At 35.9% G+C, this 14,069-nt stretch overlaps 2 protein-coding genes across 2 annotated transcripts; both read left to right on the top strand.

Moving 5' to 3' along the window:
• Positions 1 to 634: 634 nt before the first annotated feature.
• Positions 635 to 4,199, top strand: LOC131630159 (uncharacterized). Its single transcript, XM_058900955.1, has 2 exons — positions 635 to 901; positions 2,767 to 4,199. Exons 1-2 carry the CDS (start codon positions 811 to 813, stop codon positions 3,792 to 3,794), a joined length of 1,119 nt encoding a protein of 372 aa, XP_058756938.1. The 5' UTR covers positions 635 to 810; the 3' UTR covers positions 3,795 to 4,199.
• Positions 4,200 to 12,635: 8,436 nt separating this feature from the next.
• On the top strand, positions 12,636 to 13,718 carry LOC131630164 (uncharacterized). Its single transcript, XM_058900957.1, has one exon. It carries the CDS (start codon positions 12,636 to 12,638, stop codon positions 13,716 to 13,718), a length of 1,083 nt encoding a protein of 360 aa, XP_058756940.1.
• The last annotated feature ends 351 nt before the right edge of the window (positions 13,719 to 14,069 follow it).

The following is a 14,069-nucleotide window of genomic DNA, read 5'->3' as shown; positions in this document are numbered from 1 at the left end:
TATTACCTCCTCTGTGGTTAGTTCTGAAGCTTCACTTTTTAACTCCAATTCATTTAATTTCTTCTTTGCCTCTTCTATTTTTTCGTCCAAGTTTATAGCATGACTCTCGCTCCACTCTTTGATCTGTCTCTTAATCATCTTTATCTTCTCTTTAAGTACATACCCACCCCATCCTTGGACTTCCAACAACCTCCAAATACATCTCTTTCCAATAATTAAACAGACATAATGGTTTCAGTCCTTAGTTTTGAATTTTCTCACTAATCATAATAGGGCAATGATCGAAATAGCAATTTCTCAAATAATAAAAATCGATCAATTTAACTTATTGCAGACCCGTTCAACTTTGACCAAGTGAAACTGATTCAACGGACAAATCTTTTCATATTTTGTTGGGACTTATGAGGTAATTTTACTTATAGCACACTATATCTTTCACTAACATTTAAATTTTAAATCACAAAATTTATTTAATTTCCAAAATTCTCTTCTTTTCCTATTATACACTTTTTTTTTTGTTTGTTTGTAAAATTAAAGAAACAAGATTATGTTTCTCAACAACAACAATAACAACTACAAGTACCTTTGGATACATAACCACAACACGTGGCACATTCGACTCTTCTGAAAACAGTACCTGACGAGTCGTTTATAAATAGCTGGATTTTCTGTAAAATCCTAAGAAGCGATTTCACTGCCACAAACAACCGTTTCAAAACTCTTCAGTTTCTTTTCAACTTTCCCACTTTTCAAAATCGTCGTTGCAATTTCTTGAATAAATACAAAAATTGCCAAAAAATTCAAAGAAAAATGGGGAAATGGAATCATCGTCCGAGGTTCTTCCGTCGTAGATCTCCCGATCGTCCTTCTGTTTACTACGACATCAAAGCCCCTCTTCCTGGTAATTTCGTTTTCTTTTTCTTTTTGTTATTTATTGTTGTTTTTACGGTTTTTTATGATGTTCTTTCTTTGTTTGGGATAAGAAAAGGGTTTTTTTTTTGTGGAATTTGGATTGGTTAGGTAGAAAACCTAGGTTAAGAGAAAGGGTTGTTGTGGGATTGTTTTAGAAATAGAATCAAATTAAGTGTTTTTTTAATCAATTGGTTCAGGTGTGTCACACATTGTCTGTATTTTTGGTTGTTTGAACGGTGTGATTTTGTTTTTGTTGGGTTTGGAACCGTTTAAAGATGTTGAACCATTATGAAGAGGTTTTGTTGGATTGATTTCTGGGTTGGTTTTTAAGACATTGGTGTAAAAAAGTGATGATTTTTGGTTTAAGAAAATTGATTCATAATTGGAATGATATGTTTGTGGTTTTAATCATTTTGCATGCAAAGCGTTTAAAGTGAACATTTGAATGTGGTAGATGTATAGGTTGTTTGATGGAGTGTAGTGAGAGGAGATGTAATGTTGAATCTGTTTCTTTTGTGCCTGAGACTGTTAAGATTCTCGTTCGATGGTTTGATTTAGCCCTTTCATGGTTGTGGATGTGTTTGAAGTTTTAGGGAGGTTTTAGGTTTAAATTGAAACTCTTAATCTTGTATTTATCAGGTTTGTAAAACTTGGGTAGACTTGTTTTCTTGCTTTAAAGAGAGGTATTGTGATTGTAGTTGTTGCGAAGGCCATTCTGTATTCGATATTGGTGTATTAGTATTTGTTAAAGAAGTGATTTAGAGGTTTTAGGTGACCCAGGAATTAGGTAGTTATAATGAAATAGTTGGTAGATTTAAGAGCAGTTTTGCTCGAACAGATAATGGGAATTCCAAAGAATGTGGCAAGGGTGCAGGAAATCAATAAAGTAGGCTGGGAGGGGATCATGTAAAGGGTGGAAGAAATTTAAGAGGCTGAAAATGCTGCTAGGGAGGATGATAGGAAACAATTGGCTGATGGAGACAAAGATTGTTAGGTGTTAGGTTCCTAGCAAAGACAGTAAGAGAAACAAGTATTTTGATGAATATGGAAGAGGAAGAACCTGATGATACATTGGTGAAAATGAAACTAAGGCCAAAATGGAACACAAAGAACGGGTAGTTTAGAGACTGGAATCACAGTAAGGAAGGGACGGAGTGAAAATAGAATTGTTGACTGAAACATCTCCTTGTCGTAGTACGAGGCTGGAACAGATAATAAAAGGGTGTTTGAGCCCTCTCACAGAAGGGGATGGATCGTGACCACTGACACACCTCTGGCTCTCATGCAAACTGACATATCTTCCACAACCATAACTGCTACATGCAGTTGGTGGTGCAGTATCTATAAAAGATTGCTGGCAAAAATGGTAACAGTTGTATCATTGCTCAACTAGATAGTTATTAGATTCAAATAGTTAAAGAGATAGAGCATATTATTTACAATGTATATAAATAATACAAGAGAGGAGATGAAAAGGGTCTTGAGTCAAATTGTTAAAAGTTAAAACTGAGGCCTTTTGACATTAGGAGGTGCAGACAAACAGGGGAAATTTTCCCTAATTCATTTGAATAAAATTCCAATACATATCAGGTGACAACTCTACATCACTGATGTGGTTCGCTAGGTGCTGGTTGTCAAAGTTTAAGAAAAAATTCAGATATTGCGTAAACTTTCATATGATTTCTTGACATGGCTTTTGTGATTTTTCTTTTTTGTATTTTTGGTTACAAGTGGTTGGATCTTCTTTAACTGTATATTTTATTCCTGAAAACTGGTGATATTTTCTTATGATACTGTTTTCCACTGTAACTCTATAACTAATGTACTGAATTTATTGTTTTTCAACTTTGTTAGAGTTTCGGCACGACGGAATACCTTTATGGGAGAAGAAATATTGCACTTTGAGTGGATGTGTAGCATGGCAGAAGATTGTTGATTCCAAAAAGCTGATCTACTGCCACCAAAATGTGCTCGATTGGAAGGATTCAGGTGCCGAAGAAGCATTTCAAAATGCCAAAAAACAGTACTGGGCGAAAATCAACAACCTTCCCTGTGACATTTCTCCGCCTGATCCAGATGCTTATATTGAGAAAGTAGATTGGAATCCTTGTATTGACCCTGAACTGATCAAGGAAATAGATAACGCACACTTTGCTCTCCCCGATGAAGAAGAGCAAGTTGAAGAAGAACAAGAGAACGTCTTAAAAAATAAGAGAACAAAGATTTCAGTTGATGGTGAAGATCCTTGGGAATGTGCTGCAAAATCTCTTGGCAGAAGTGTAGAAAATAATATAGTCCAAGGACAAAACCAATGGGATCATCATGATAATTCTGAAAATGTGATTACTACAAACGATCCCTGGCAGAGTAGCTTCTTTCATGGAAATCAAAGACCAACTGACAATGCTTGGGAAGGTGGTCATGATAAGTCGGGGGGTTGGAAAGAAGGAAGACACCATAATAATCCGTGCGGATATTGGAATTCTGGATGCTCACCGAACGATAAAGGATGGGGCAAAGCTAAGGACAGTTCTTGGTGGCAGCAACAATTAAACAATTCGGCTAATATTGGAAACTCTTGGGAATACAACTCTAGTAAACAAAATGTAGTTCAAATGAACACAGGATGGGGAAACAGCGGCGGCACGAATGTACCAAGATGGAAGCAACAAGAAAAAGCTTATGTTTCAAGCGATTCACAATTTCGAAGGAACAACGGAGGAGGTTGGACTGGTGGGAATCAGAGTTACCAGCAAATGAGAGAAGGCTACAACAGACATAATTCAGGCTATAATGGATCTCAATTTCAAAGGGGTGATAGTCAAACAGGTCATTATTGGAAGAGAGAGCAAAGTAGAAAAAGGGATTTCCGCGCTCGATAGTTTTCACACCATCCGTGCCTCGTTTTTTGATTAGTATTTGATTTTTGGTTATACGTGAGGGTAACTATTCCTCAGGAGTTTTGGAAGAAGATGGTTACTGGTTGCAAGAGTATAGGCTATATGTGCTTTATCCTTGAGGTGAAAACTTTGTTTCACAGTTTGGTACTATATAGAGAAATTTTTCGGGCTTGTCTCTTGCATTTTGGTTTGTAGAAAACTCTTACCAGTATCTGTGGAGAATGTATCAGTAAGGCTTACTTGAAACTCAGCAACTTATTTGGCTACCTTGTTAAGGGCCATGTAACTAGCCTTTGCTTGTATTGTATCTTGATCTTGAAGACTTTGTATATCATTGACATAAAGTTGGTGTTATAAGTGGTACATGATAGATGTTGTTCACTTTCACACTTCCTTGCTCATCTGTTTCTAAATCTTTCTATTTGGCGTGTTTCCTTTATTTGTGATCGTTAGTTGACACACTTAATTTTGTATGGTTACTTTATACCTATTATGGTTGTTCTGTATCATCCATTTTGTTTGTTTTTTTCATATTTGTTTAGGTTTTATGTCCTCTCATCTTTGTAGTTTCTCTTTTTTAATCCACTCAGGGTGTCGCATATTCCTCTTTATAGATAAAAGAATAAAGACATGGTGTGTTATGGATCCTTACCTCGAACTCTTAGGTCCTTGGAGGTTAGAATGTAGTTCTTTTATAAAGTCCCAAATTTTTGGTGGCTAATTTTTGGTAACTGTAAGGGCATCTCTCTATTTTGTTATACTTCTCCCAAAAATAAAATTATATATATATATATATATATATATATATATATATATATATATATATATATATATATATATATATATATATATATATATATGTATATATATCTACTCTGTATCTTCTCACGTGTTTATTTTGAAGGTGACTAATTGTGAAGGTGAGTAAATGTAATATAAATATATTTGTGTAAATTCTAATGCATGAGATAAGTGTTTATATATGGTGATGTTACCCATATGATTGAAAAGCAGATATGGGGAATTGTGTGCTCATACATTTCATGGTTACGTGGCTACCAGAGAGGAGTCACGAGGTGCACACCGGAGAGGTGGCACGGGGTGTGTGTCCGAGAGGGAACCACCTTATTCCGTAGTGGATCATTGAGTCTGATTGATGGGTAGATACCTATCACCTTAGTGGTGCTAAATCCTGAAGCGATACCACGACCCTTTGCGAAGGGATTGATATTCCGGAGTCATATGCATCGACATATAGACATTGCATTAGGAATGAGTCTTAATTATGTTATATGTATTATTGATATAAATGTGTATATACATGTGTTAGAATGAGATCTCTAGCCATGTATAATGTATCCTCTGTTTTTGCTTGTTGCTCCGCTCTTGTAAACTTGTTATTTTTGGATTGATGACCCTTTCAGTGGATTGTGTGGGCTATACGCCAATAGATTATGACGACTCCGAGGCACTGGGAGATGACGCCGTCGAAGACGACGGAATTCAGCTTTCCTGATTCATGGACAGACGTGTCTTAGGGGTTTAACCTGGCCTTAGGACAACTGTCATACACCGGGAGCGTCATGGAGACCACGACTATTGTGGGACAGGATCCGGAGACTACTTATTCTCGCCGAACTCTGACCTTTCCGATCCCACCCTCGTTGATCATCTCCAGCTTTCTCTCAGGGGAGATTGATCGTTATGGGATATCGACCTACCCCTCAGCCCCGCTCGAACCCTCACACGCCCCAATTGGGGAAGGGTGGCCATCTTTTCGTGAGATACCTATGCCTTCCCCAAACCTAGATATGTCACTATGACCATCATCGACTTTCACTCGTGATATTTTCCCTGTAGGCGAGCTTCCCCAGATTGATCCAGTGCAAGTGCCGTCACTTGAGCCAGTCCTTGGCGAGGCAGAGGATTACGACAGTGAGGAAGACCCGTTAGAGCATGATTATGAGGATGGATCCGATCACACTCTATCGAGCGCTTGTGGTGGGATATGTGGAGCTGGGGCAGGGGAGTACTGTGGATGTCGATAGATTGAGATCAGCCTAGGTAGAGCGTAGCTTTTGTGGGTGGTAGGATTACGTTAGTTTCTGATAGCAGGTTTCTAGTACTTACGCATGGTTCAAATTTTCTCCCTGGGGAAGTTCTCCTGCGTGAGTGTCTGGAGGGGACTTTTATTCTATCACTTTATGGGTTGTATTTCCTAAACACTATTCGTACTTATATCTTGTGACGCTATGTCAAGTTTATGCTTAGTATGGTTATTAAGTTTTAATCTAGTTTGAATTATTAAAACCAATCTAAATATAAAATCCACTATAATGCTTATAAAAAAAAAGGGACACTATTTCTCACAAGGAATACTATTAATTGATTTAAATGTGAAAATAATCCATTTTTTTAATTCACTCTTGTTGGTAAAAATCGAGGTGTTACATTGTGGTATCACAGCTTAGGTTATCTTAGGGGTGGCAAAACGGGCCCGGCCCGTTGGGCATGCCCATTTTACCCGCACTTTAGTGCGGGGCGGGCCAAGGTTTTAGGCCCTCACCCTCTAATGTGACCGCCCCGCCCCGCCCCGTTTTCAACGCGGGCTTTTGCGGGCATGTGCATTTTCATAAATTTTTATGTTTTTAGACTTAAAAGGTGCAATGCCCGCGGGCTTTGCCCGCCCCGTCCTCACTTTTTTGCGGGATGGGGCTAGGTTTTAGGCCCGCATCCTCAACGATGTCCGCCCCACCCCGTTTATTTGCAGGCTTTTGCGGGGCGGGCTAAACGGGCGCGGGCATGTACGTTTGCCACCCCTAGGTTATCTGGAGGACCGAGAGTTTAGTACTCTAAAAATTATCACATGCTTGGGAAAATTTGGAACTTATATCCACATTTTTTTTAGGATAGTTAAGAATTGACATCCACTCATTATTTAGAAGTAAGATATTGGAAGTTCTCTTGAAACAGGTAAGGAGAATTCTAATTGGGTGTTGGTATTGTAGGAAAACAATTCCTCCAAGACGTGACAATACTAACAACCATCAGGTGGATCAAATGGCCCAAGCTATGGCCAATATGGCAGCCGCTGTCACCGCTCAAACTGCTGCTAAGAACCTTCGAGATTTGGAGAAGCGAGACATAGAGATAAGAGCCACAGAATCAAGAGGATTATCCGAGTTTCGCCGCCATGTTCCACCTAAATTCCAAGGAGATGTTACTCCCGAGAAGGCCGACTTATGGTTACAAGAGATTGAAAAGATCTTTGAGGTAATCAATTGTCCTCCAGGGGCAAGGGTGTTGTACGCCACGTACCTTCTCTTAGGCGATGCAGAGTATTGTTGGAGGAGCACTAGATTGATGATGGAGGGCGCACATGAAGAAGTGAATTGGGAAGCCTTTAAGACAAAGTTCCTAGACAAATACTTTCCCATAAGTGCGAGGACCAAATTGGGAGACAATTTTCTGAAACTTCGACAAGGGGGTATGACTGTAGGAGAATATGCCGCCAAGTTTGAGACCTTATCCAGATATTTTCGATTCTTCAGGGAAGGAGTGGATGAAGCCTACATGTTGCAATCTTTAGATGTTCCCGAGTGGAAGTGGGATAGCATTTCAATGGATTTTATCACTGGATTGCCAAAAACTCGAAGGATGCATGACTCCATTTGGGTAATTGTCGAACGTCTGACCAAGTCTTCTCATTTCCCACCGGTGAGAACAACCTATAATGTAGCCAAGTTAACCGAAATCTACATTTCCGAGATTGTTAAACTACATGGGGTACCTTTTAGCATCGTGTCAGATCGAGACCCAAAGTTCACGTCACATTTTTGGGGTGCTTTACATGAGGCGCTTGGAACAAAGCTAAGATTAAGTTCGGCATATCATCCACAAACGGATGGACAAACAGAACGAACGAATCAGTCATTAGAGGATTTACTGCGGGCATGTGTACTGGATGATAGAGGGAGTTGGGATAATATACTACCTCTAGTTGAATTCACCTATAACAACAGTTTTCATACTAGCATCGGAATGGCTCCATTTGAAGCTCTATATGGGCGGAAATGTCAGACGCCATTATGTTGGTATCAAGATGGTGAAAGTATGATTGTAGGTCCAGAAATGGTTCATCAGACTACAGAAAAGGTTAAGAACATTAAGGAAAAGATGAAAGCTTCACAAGATCGTCAAAAAAGCTACGCCAACAAAAGACGTAGGCCGCTGGATTTCAAAGAGGGAGACCATGTGTTCCTCCGTGTCACACCTACCACGGGAGTGGGGAGAGCAATAAAGACATGTAAGTTAACTCCAAAGTTTATGGGGCCTTATCAAATAACTTCAAAAATTGGACCCGTGGCTTACCGAATTGCATTACCGCCCTTTTTATCTGGCATACATGATGTGTTTCATGTCTCACAACTACGGAAGTACATTCCAGACCCTTCTCACGTAATCAAGCCAGACACCATTCAGCTTAAAGACAACTTATCATTTGAAGCAATACCCGTTAGGATCGAGGATAGAAAAATGAAGCTGCTAAGGAATAAGGAAATTCCGTTAGTAAAAATAATTTGGAACCAGGCCACTGGTGATGCAACTTGGGAACTTGAAAGTGCAATTCGAGAGAAATATCCAGAATTGTTTACAGACACGTAGTTTCGAGGACGAAACTCTTTTAGGGGGGAGTATTGTAAGACCCGTAATTTTATAAATAAATTAATATTTTAAAATTATAGTATATTCTCACCTCTATGATATATTTTTGATCAAATATATAGTTAAATAGTATTTATACTAATAAAATCTTAGAATTTTTATTAGTAGTTCAAGACATTAGTTTCTTAAAAATCTTGATTTCAGTCTCTTTAATGTTCGGTAAAATTAGCCGCATTAATTTTTAAAAACAACCCCTGTTTGATAAGGAGATTCTAGTAATAGAATAACAAAATTATTTATGAAGAGTTAAAAAAATTAAATGAATAAAAATAGTTCCTCTTGAAATTAATTTCCGGTCTTTCCAAATAATGATAGTTTTACCCGCTTAAAATTTTAAAATAATCTCTGGTCATAACAAAAGTTTATCAGTGAAAACATAAATTATTTTTAGTAGATTAATAAAAAGATATTAATAATAAAAATAATAAAATTTTATTTTTTCTCAACATATATTTATATATATATATATATATATATATATATATATATATATATATATATATATATATATATATATATATATATATATATATTGCAGTATAGAATAACCGGAAAAAAAGGTTCAGTATCGGCAAAAAATATTCCGGGCATTTTTATCAGTGTCACATAACACCGGAAATTACACAGATAAAACAAAATTTATATATTCAGAAGAAATATCGAGTGATGCCTATGAGATAGGAACGAATATTCATGATGGTAAAAATTTATGAGAAGTGACTGACTATTATGAGTAGCTAGCAAGTGGGATACTGTAATGAGAAATATCTGAAGGAAGATAACGTGTGTCTTCGCTATAAATAGTGTAGTATTGAGTTAGCACTACACACCAGAAAAGAAAATATAGTCACTCACTCTCTATTTCCTCTTCATATCTCTTATTCAGTAAAAGAAACAAAAAACACTTCTAGTTGTCTTCACATTAGGTGAGTTCTCCTCAGACCATTTACAATAGTTTCAACACTCAACACCCACTTTTTCAACTCCCAGCACTCCACATCATTTTCTCTCTCTTCCACCTAATAACTCAACACTCATTCTACTTTTACCTTCTCCAATGGTTTTTCACTCAACACCCTACTCCACCACTTTTTATTTTCATATTCTTATTTAAATTTTATTTTTATTTTTATGATTACATAAAATTACAACTATCGATTAAAATTAAATTAAAATAATAAATACTTAATAATTTATTTTTTAGTTAAATGAAAAATTAGCAGAATTTTGAGTGTTAAAATGATTATTGGGATCCATTTTACTAAAAAAAGACACTTAACTTCAAAATAAACACTAATAGAAAGATAATAATAAGATTAAGATAGTGAAAAACTTGGTTTTTTTCTGTGTCCAAATCAAATGAACCAAGTCTCTATTTATAGAGAAAAAAATCTTGAATTTTGGTAAAAAAAAAATTAAAAAAAAATAATTTGCAACGAAATAATTGAGTTCAAAGTATTAAATGGATAAACATCTGGCCAGCCAATTACGCCCAGCCACGTGCCCCCCTGCGTCAGCCTCAATTGTGTTGAGTTTTCTCATGTATAATACCAAAACCAATGGTTGAGTACATAATGGAAATAATAATAGATAAAGTTGAGAACCACCGTAGCTTATCAATTTCATGAATATGTGAGAGAAATATTTCAACCATTCCAAATTTAGCCATGTGAAGTATTTCACCGATATAACATGGTTTATTAACACTCTCGAAATTTCAATCTAAATAATTGCATGTTTTAATTGTCTAAATAAATTAAACATAAAACATCAATTACATAAAATACATATTAACAAGTTATTGATTTGTTAATATGAATTATATGTTAATTGATGTTTTGAGGTGTAATTTAATTAGAAAGGCAATTAAGAGGTATATTTGTTTAATTAGCAGTGGAGAAGTTGTAAATGATCAATGTCATACAAGTGAAATATTTTACACGATTTCATTTGGTGTGGTGGGAATATTTCTCTACCAAATTCCTGAAGTTGATAAATTATGGTAGTTCTCAACATTAACGGCTACTATGTCCTTCACATATTCAACAATTGATATTGATCTAAGATAGAGAGAGTCTCTATCTTATGATTATAGTTTACCGTAACTTTATTTTCACAATAAAATTCTATAACAAGTGCTCATGATAGTAAAACACCGGCAGCAAATGGATTTTCATTAATTTAGTCAATTCATTCTTTTTGTCTAATTGTTAATCTCTCGTATCCAATTGTTATCCTATGTTGAGTTGAGATAATCTAAAATGGTATAAGGACTTATATTATTGTTTGAGAAATGTCGAGAAAAATAATATTAAATTGTGATTGATTAATAAAGTAAGAAATTTATATACTCTCAATTAAATCTAAAGAATATATCCCATATAGTGTCATTGTTTACTTGATTAAAATGTAGAACACAAGAAATACAGTTAAAGGAGAAAATCTAAAGAGAGAGGCGACATACTTTTTGATCACTTTAATGTCTTTGGCAACATATTCCGAAGGATTGACATGTCTCGTAATCTTTAAATCTCTAGTTGACGCTTGTTTCTTCAACATATTTTTATAGTCTCCTCCACTCTCTTTTTCAACTCTTTCAATGGTCCTAAAATTTTTCCATAGCAGAACCATGCCAAAGTCTCCATCAAAATATAGTAAACCAGAAATTGTCATTTTTGGAGTCTTTTTTTTAGATAGGAATAAAATCATAATTTACCCACTAGCCACCAATAATAAACACAACAATAAGTTGTCCACAGAACCTTAAATATCTCAAATTCAACTAATTCACGGAAGAAATCAAAATTTTAAATTCAAATTCAATTCAAAATTCAACTAATTTATTTTAATCTAATTAACTATAAACACAATGTGAGTATTATAATATTCAAAATAGTAATTCTTATTCATCCCTTTCATATAATTTAATTAACAAAAATGAATCTAGAAGGAGAATGTCATTACAAAAGCTTATTTTGTTTTTTCAAACATGTTTTAATGAAAAAATAATGAAACCATGTTAATAAACAAGAACTCAATTCATATGTCAAGCAAAACCAAAATCAACGTACCCAAATGGCCAAAACAAGTTCATTAAATCGGGAATGATATGAGCATTTTTAAAATAGTTTTAGAATAGTAACATAAACATTCAAAGATATAAACATATTATATATAACATCAAAGGAGATAACAAGGTTGAAAATATACCATTGAATTGATAACAAGGTTATTTTCACATCTATAATCACATCCAGCGATTCAAGCTTCTGCAAATGTATTATGTACAAGTTATAAATTATAATCTTTGGAATCCAATTACATCATCATTCAATAGAAGCCTCTGCAACCGATTGAATCATCATTATACGTGAATAAAAAGTGAATGTTAGAGATTAGATTGAATATCCAAGTGTGCAATCGATGTATTTTGGAATTCAAGCTTTCAATGTTCTTATAGTGATGGTCCTAATGAACGAATTAAGTAATTAACTTTGGTTGGGAGAGAAGCTCGGGTTTCTTGTGGGCGAGAGCGAGTTGGACAACATATTCTCGTGGAACGAGTTTCAAGGAGTGTAGGAATAACAATTAATATTAATATTTAATAATAATAATAATAATTTACTATAAAAAAAGTAATTTTAATTCATGTCTCTCATTGAATGACAGTATAAAAATACTTTACACTGTCAGTGCATTTTCTTTTTTTCTTTTTTTAAAGAGTAAATAAGTTTATATAAATAAGAAAAAAGTTATTTTATTTAGTAAAATTGTATTTTGTTTTCTTGAATAAATTTTTGTTTTTTGTTTTTGTTTTAATCAAGAGATATGATTATAAACAAAGTTCTCAAAACAAGATTACAACTAAGCGGACAAAGCCGCGGGCGGAAAATTGCCCACCAATTGAAACTTAACTTAAGTAAAACAACGGGTTTTTGTCAAACTCGTAAAAGTTACAATTGGCGTGAGAAATATTCCCAATAAACGACCATCTCCAAATCAAGGCTTTCACCCCCAAACCACATCCCGGGAATTCCACACAAAATTCTTGAAAATAATGTCATTCCTAAACAACACAAAATTCTTGAAAATAAAAGTATGAAGAATTTTTCGATATGGTGGAAGGATATTCTAGCCCTTGACAGTGCTGTTCCGGAGAATTTGTTCGCGCAAAATTGTAAAATTATCTTGGGAAATGGCTTTGAGACGTCGTTTTGGAATGCGTGGTGGACGAACGAAGGAATTCTAAAAAGTCCGTTTCCATCTCTGTTTTCTTGTTCTTTATTACAGGTTGTTTCAGTCGCAGCAATGGGAGGGTGGACGAGTAATGGCTGGAAATGGTCTGACTTTGGAATCCCGCAGAGTGTTATAGAGGAGAGGCGTCTGCAGATCCCGTTATCAAACATGACAAGCTTGCTGAACAACTATAGTCCGAAGGATGAAGCCACTGGCCTTCGTGTTTCAGCTGCTCAGCTTTCGGATCCTCTCTGTTTCGTCACCGGCAGTATCACGTCTGAGCTTGGGACAGCCGCTGCTGACTCGACAGACGCTGCTGACTCCGTCTCTTGGATGCTGGAAAGCACTGGTACGTACTCGGTAGCTAGCTGTTATCGCTTGTTAAGTACTAAATACATTCCTATGGGTCCTGTGGATAAATATGAAAAAGCTACTAAGCTTATATGGAAGATGCAAGTCCCTATGAAGGTTAAGGCTTTTGTTTGGAGGAGTTTTTTTAATAGGCTTCCCACCCGAGTGGCGCTTCAGATCCGTGGTCTTAATTCTTCGACCTGCTGCTGTTTTTGTGGTGAATGTGATGAATCAATCGAGCATCTTTTTTTGGACTGTGTCGTAGCTTCTTTGGTGTGGAAGGATATGGCGGATTGGATCGGATGGAAGGTGGACAAGTGTTCTAGCATTAAGGAAAGCTTCATGAGATGGCATGGGTATTCCAAATTCAAAAGAGTGAGGAAAAGAAAAGAAGGGGTTTTGTGGATGGCCACTTGTTGGAATATCTGGATGGTTAGGAACGGCATCGTGTTCAGAAACGATAAGTGGAACGTCGACGATATAGTTTGGAACGCTAAGATTACGGCATGGAAATGGTTGGCCATAGGAAAAATTAGCCTTCCCAAATGTGACTTTTATAATTTTAGCAAAGATCCTTTGCTTTTCTTTTCATAAGTTGTAATTGGAGGTTAATTTCTTCTCGGGGCGTTTCGTTTGTCGCCCCTTTTGCTTTTTTGTAAGTTCGGTTGAGAACTTGGGTTCTCCTTCATTAATGAATTGCTTGCTTACAAAAAAAAAACAAACTCCAAAGGATTGACAACAACACACACCCCGCCTTCCCTCTTTTCACTTTCTTGCCACTACAATACACATGCCATTTCCAAAAACTCTCCTTTAAATCATCCGCTCTATAATTCGACAATTCTATCCACCTAGCAATTTGCATTCAAACCTCATCCGACATCTGACATAATGGGATTAAAAAATATTAACATCTTTATTTTTTATATAAAATAAGTCAAAGTA

The sequence above is a fragment of the Vicia villosa genome, unplaced genomic scaffold, assembly GCF_029867415.1.
Source record: "Vicia villosa cultivar HV-30 ecotype Madison, WI unplaced genomic scaffold, Vvil1.0 ctg.000655F_1_1, whole genome shotgun sequence".
Classification (NCBI taxonomy): Eukaryota; Viridiplantae; Streptophyta; class Magnoliopsida; order Fabales; family Fabaceae; genus Vicia; species Vicia villosa.
Note: the sequence above shows the minus strand (reverse complement) of the source record. Positions and strands in the feature narration are given on the sequence as shown.

Coding starts and splice junctions, on each gene's coding strand:
- LOC131630164 (XM_058900957.1), top strand. CDS start 12,636: ATGAAGAATTTTTCGATATGGTGGAAGGATATTCTAGCCCTTGACAGT.
- LOC131630159 (XM_058900955.1), top strand. CDS start 811: ATGGGGAAATGGAATCATCGTCCGAGGTTCTTCCGTCGTAGATCTCCC. Junction 902..2,766: donor CATCAAAGCCCCTCTTCCTG/GTAATTTCGTTT, acceptor CAACTTTGTTAG/AGTTTCGGCACGACGGAATA.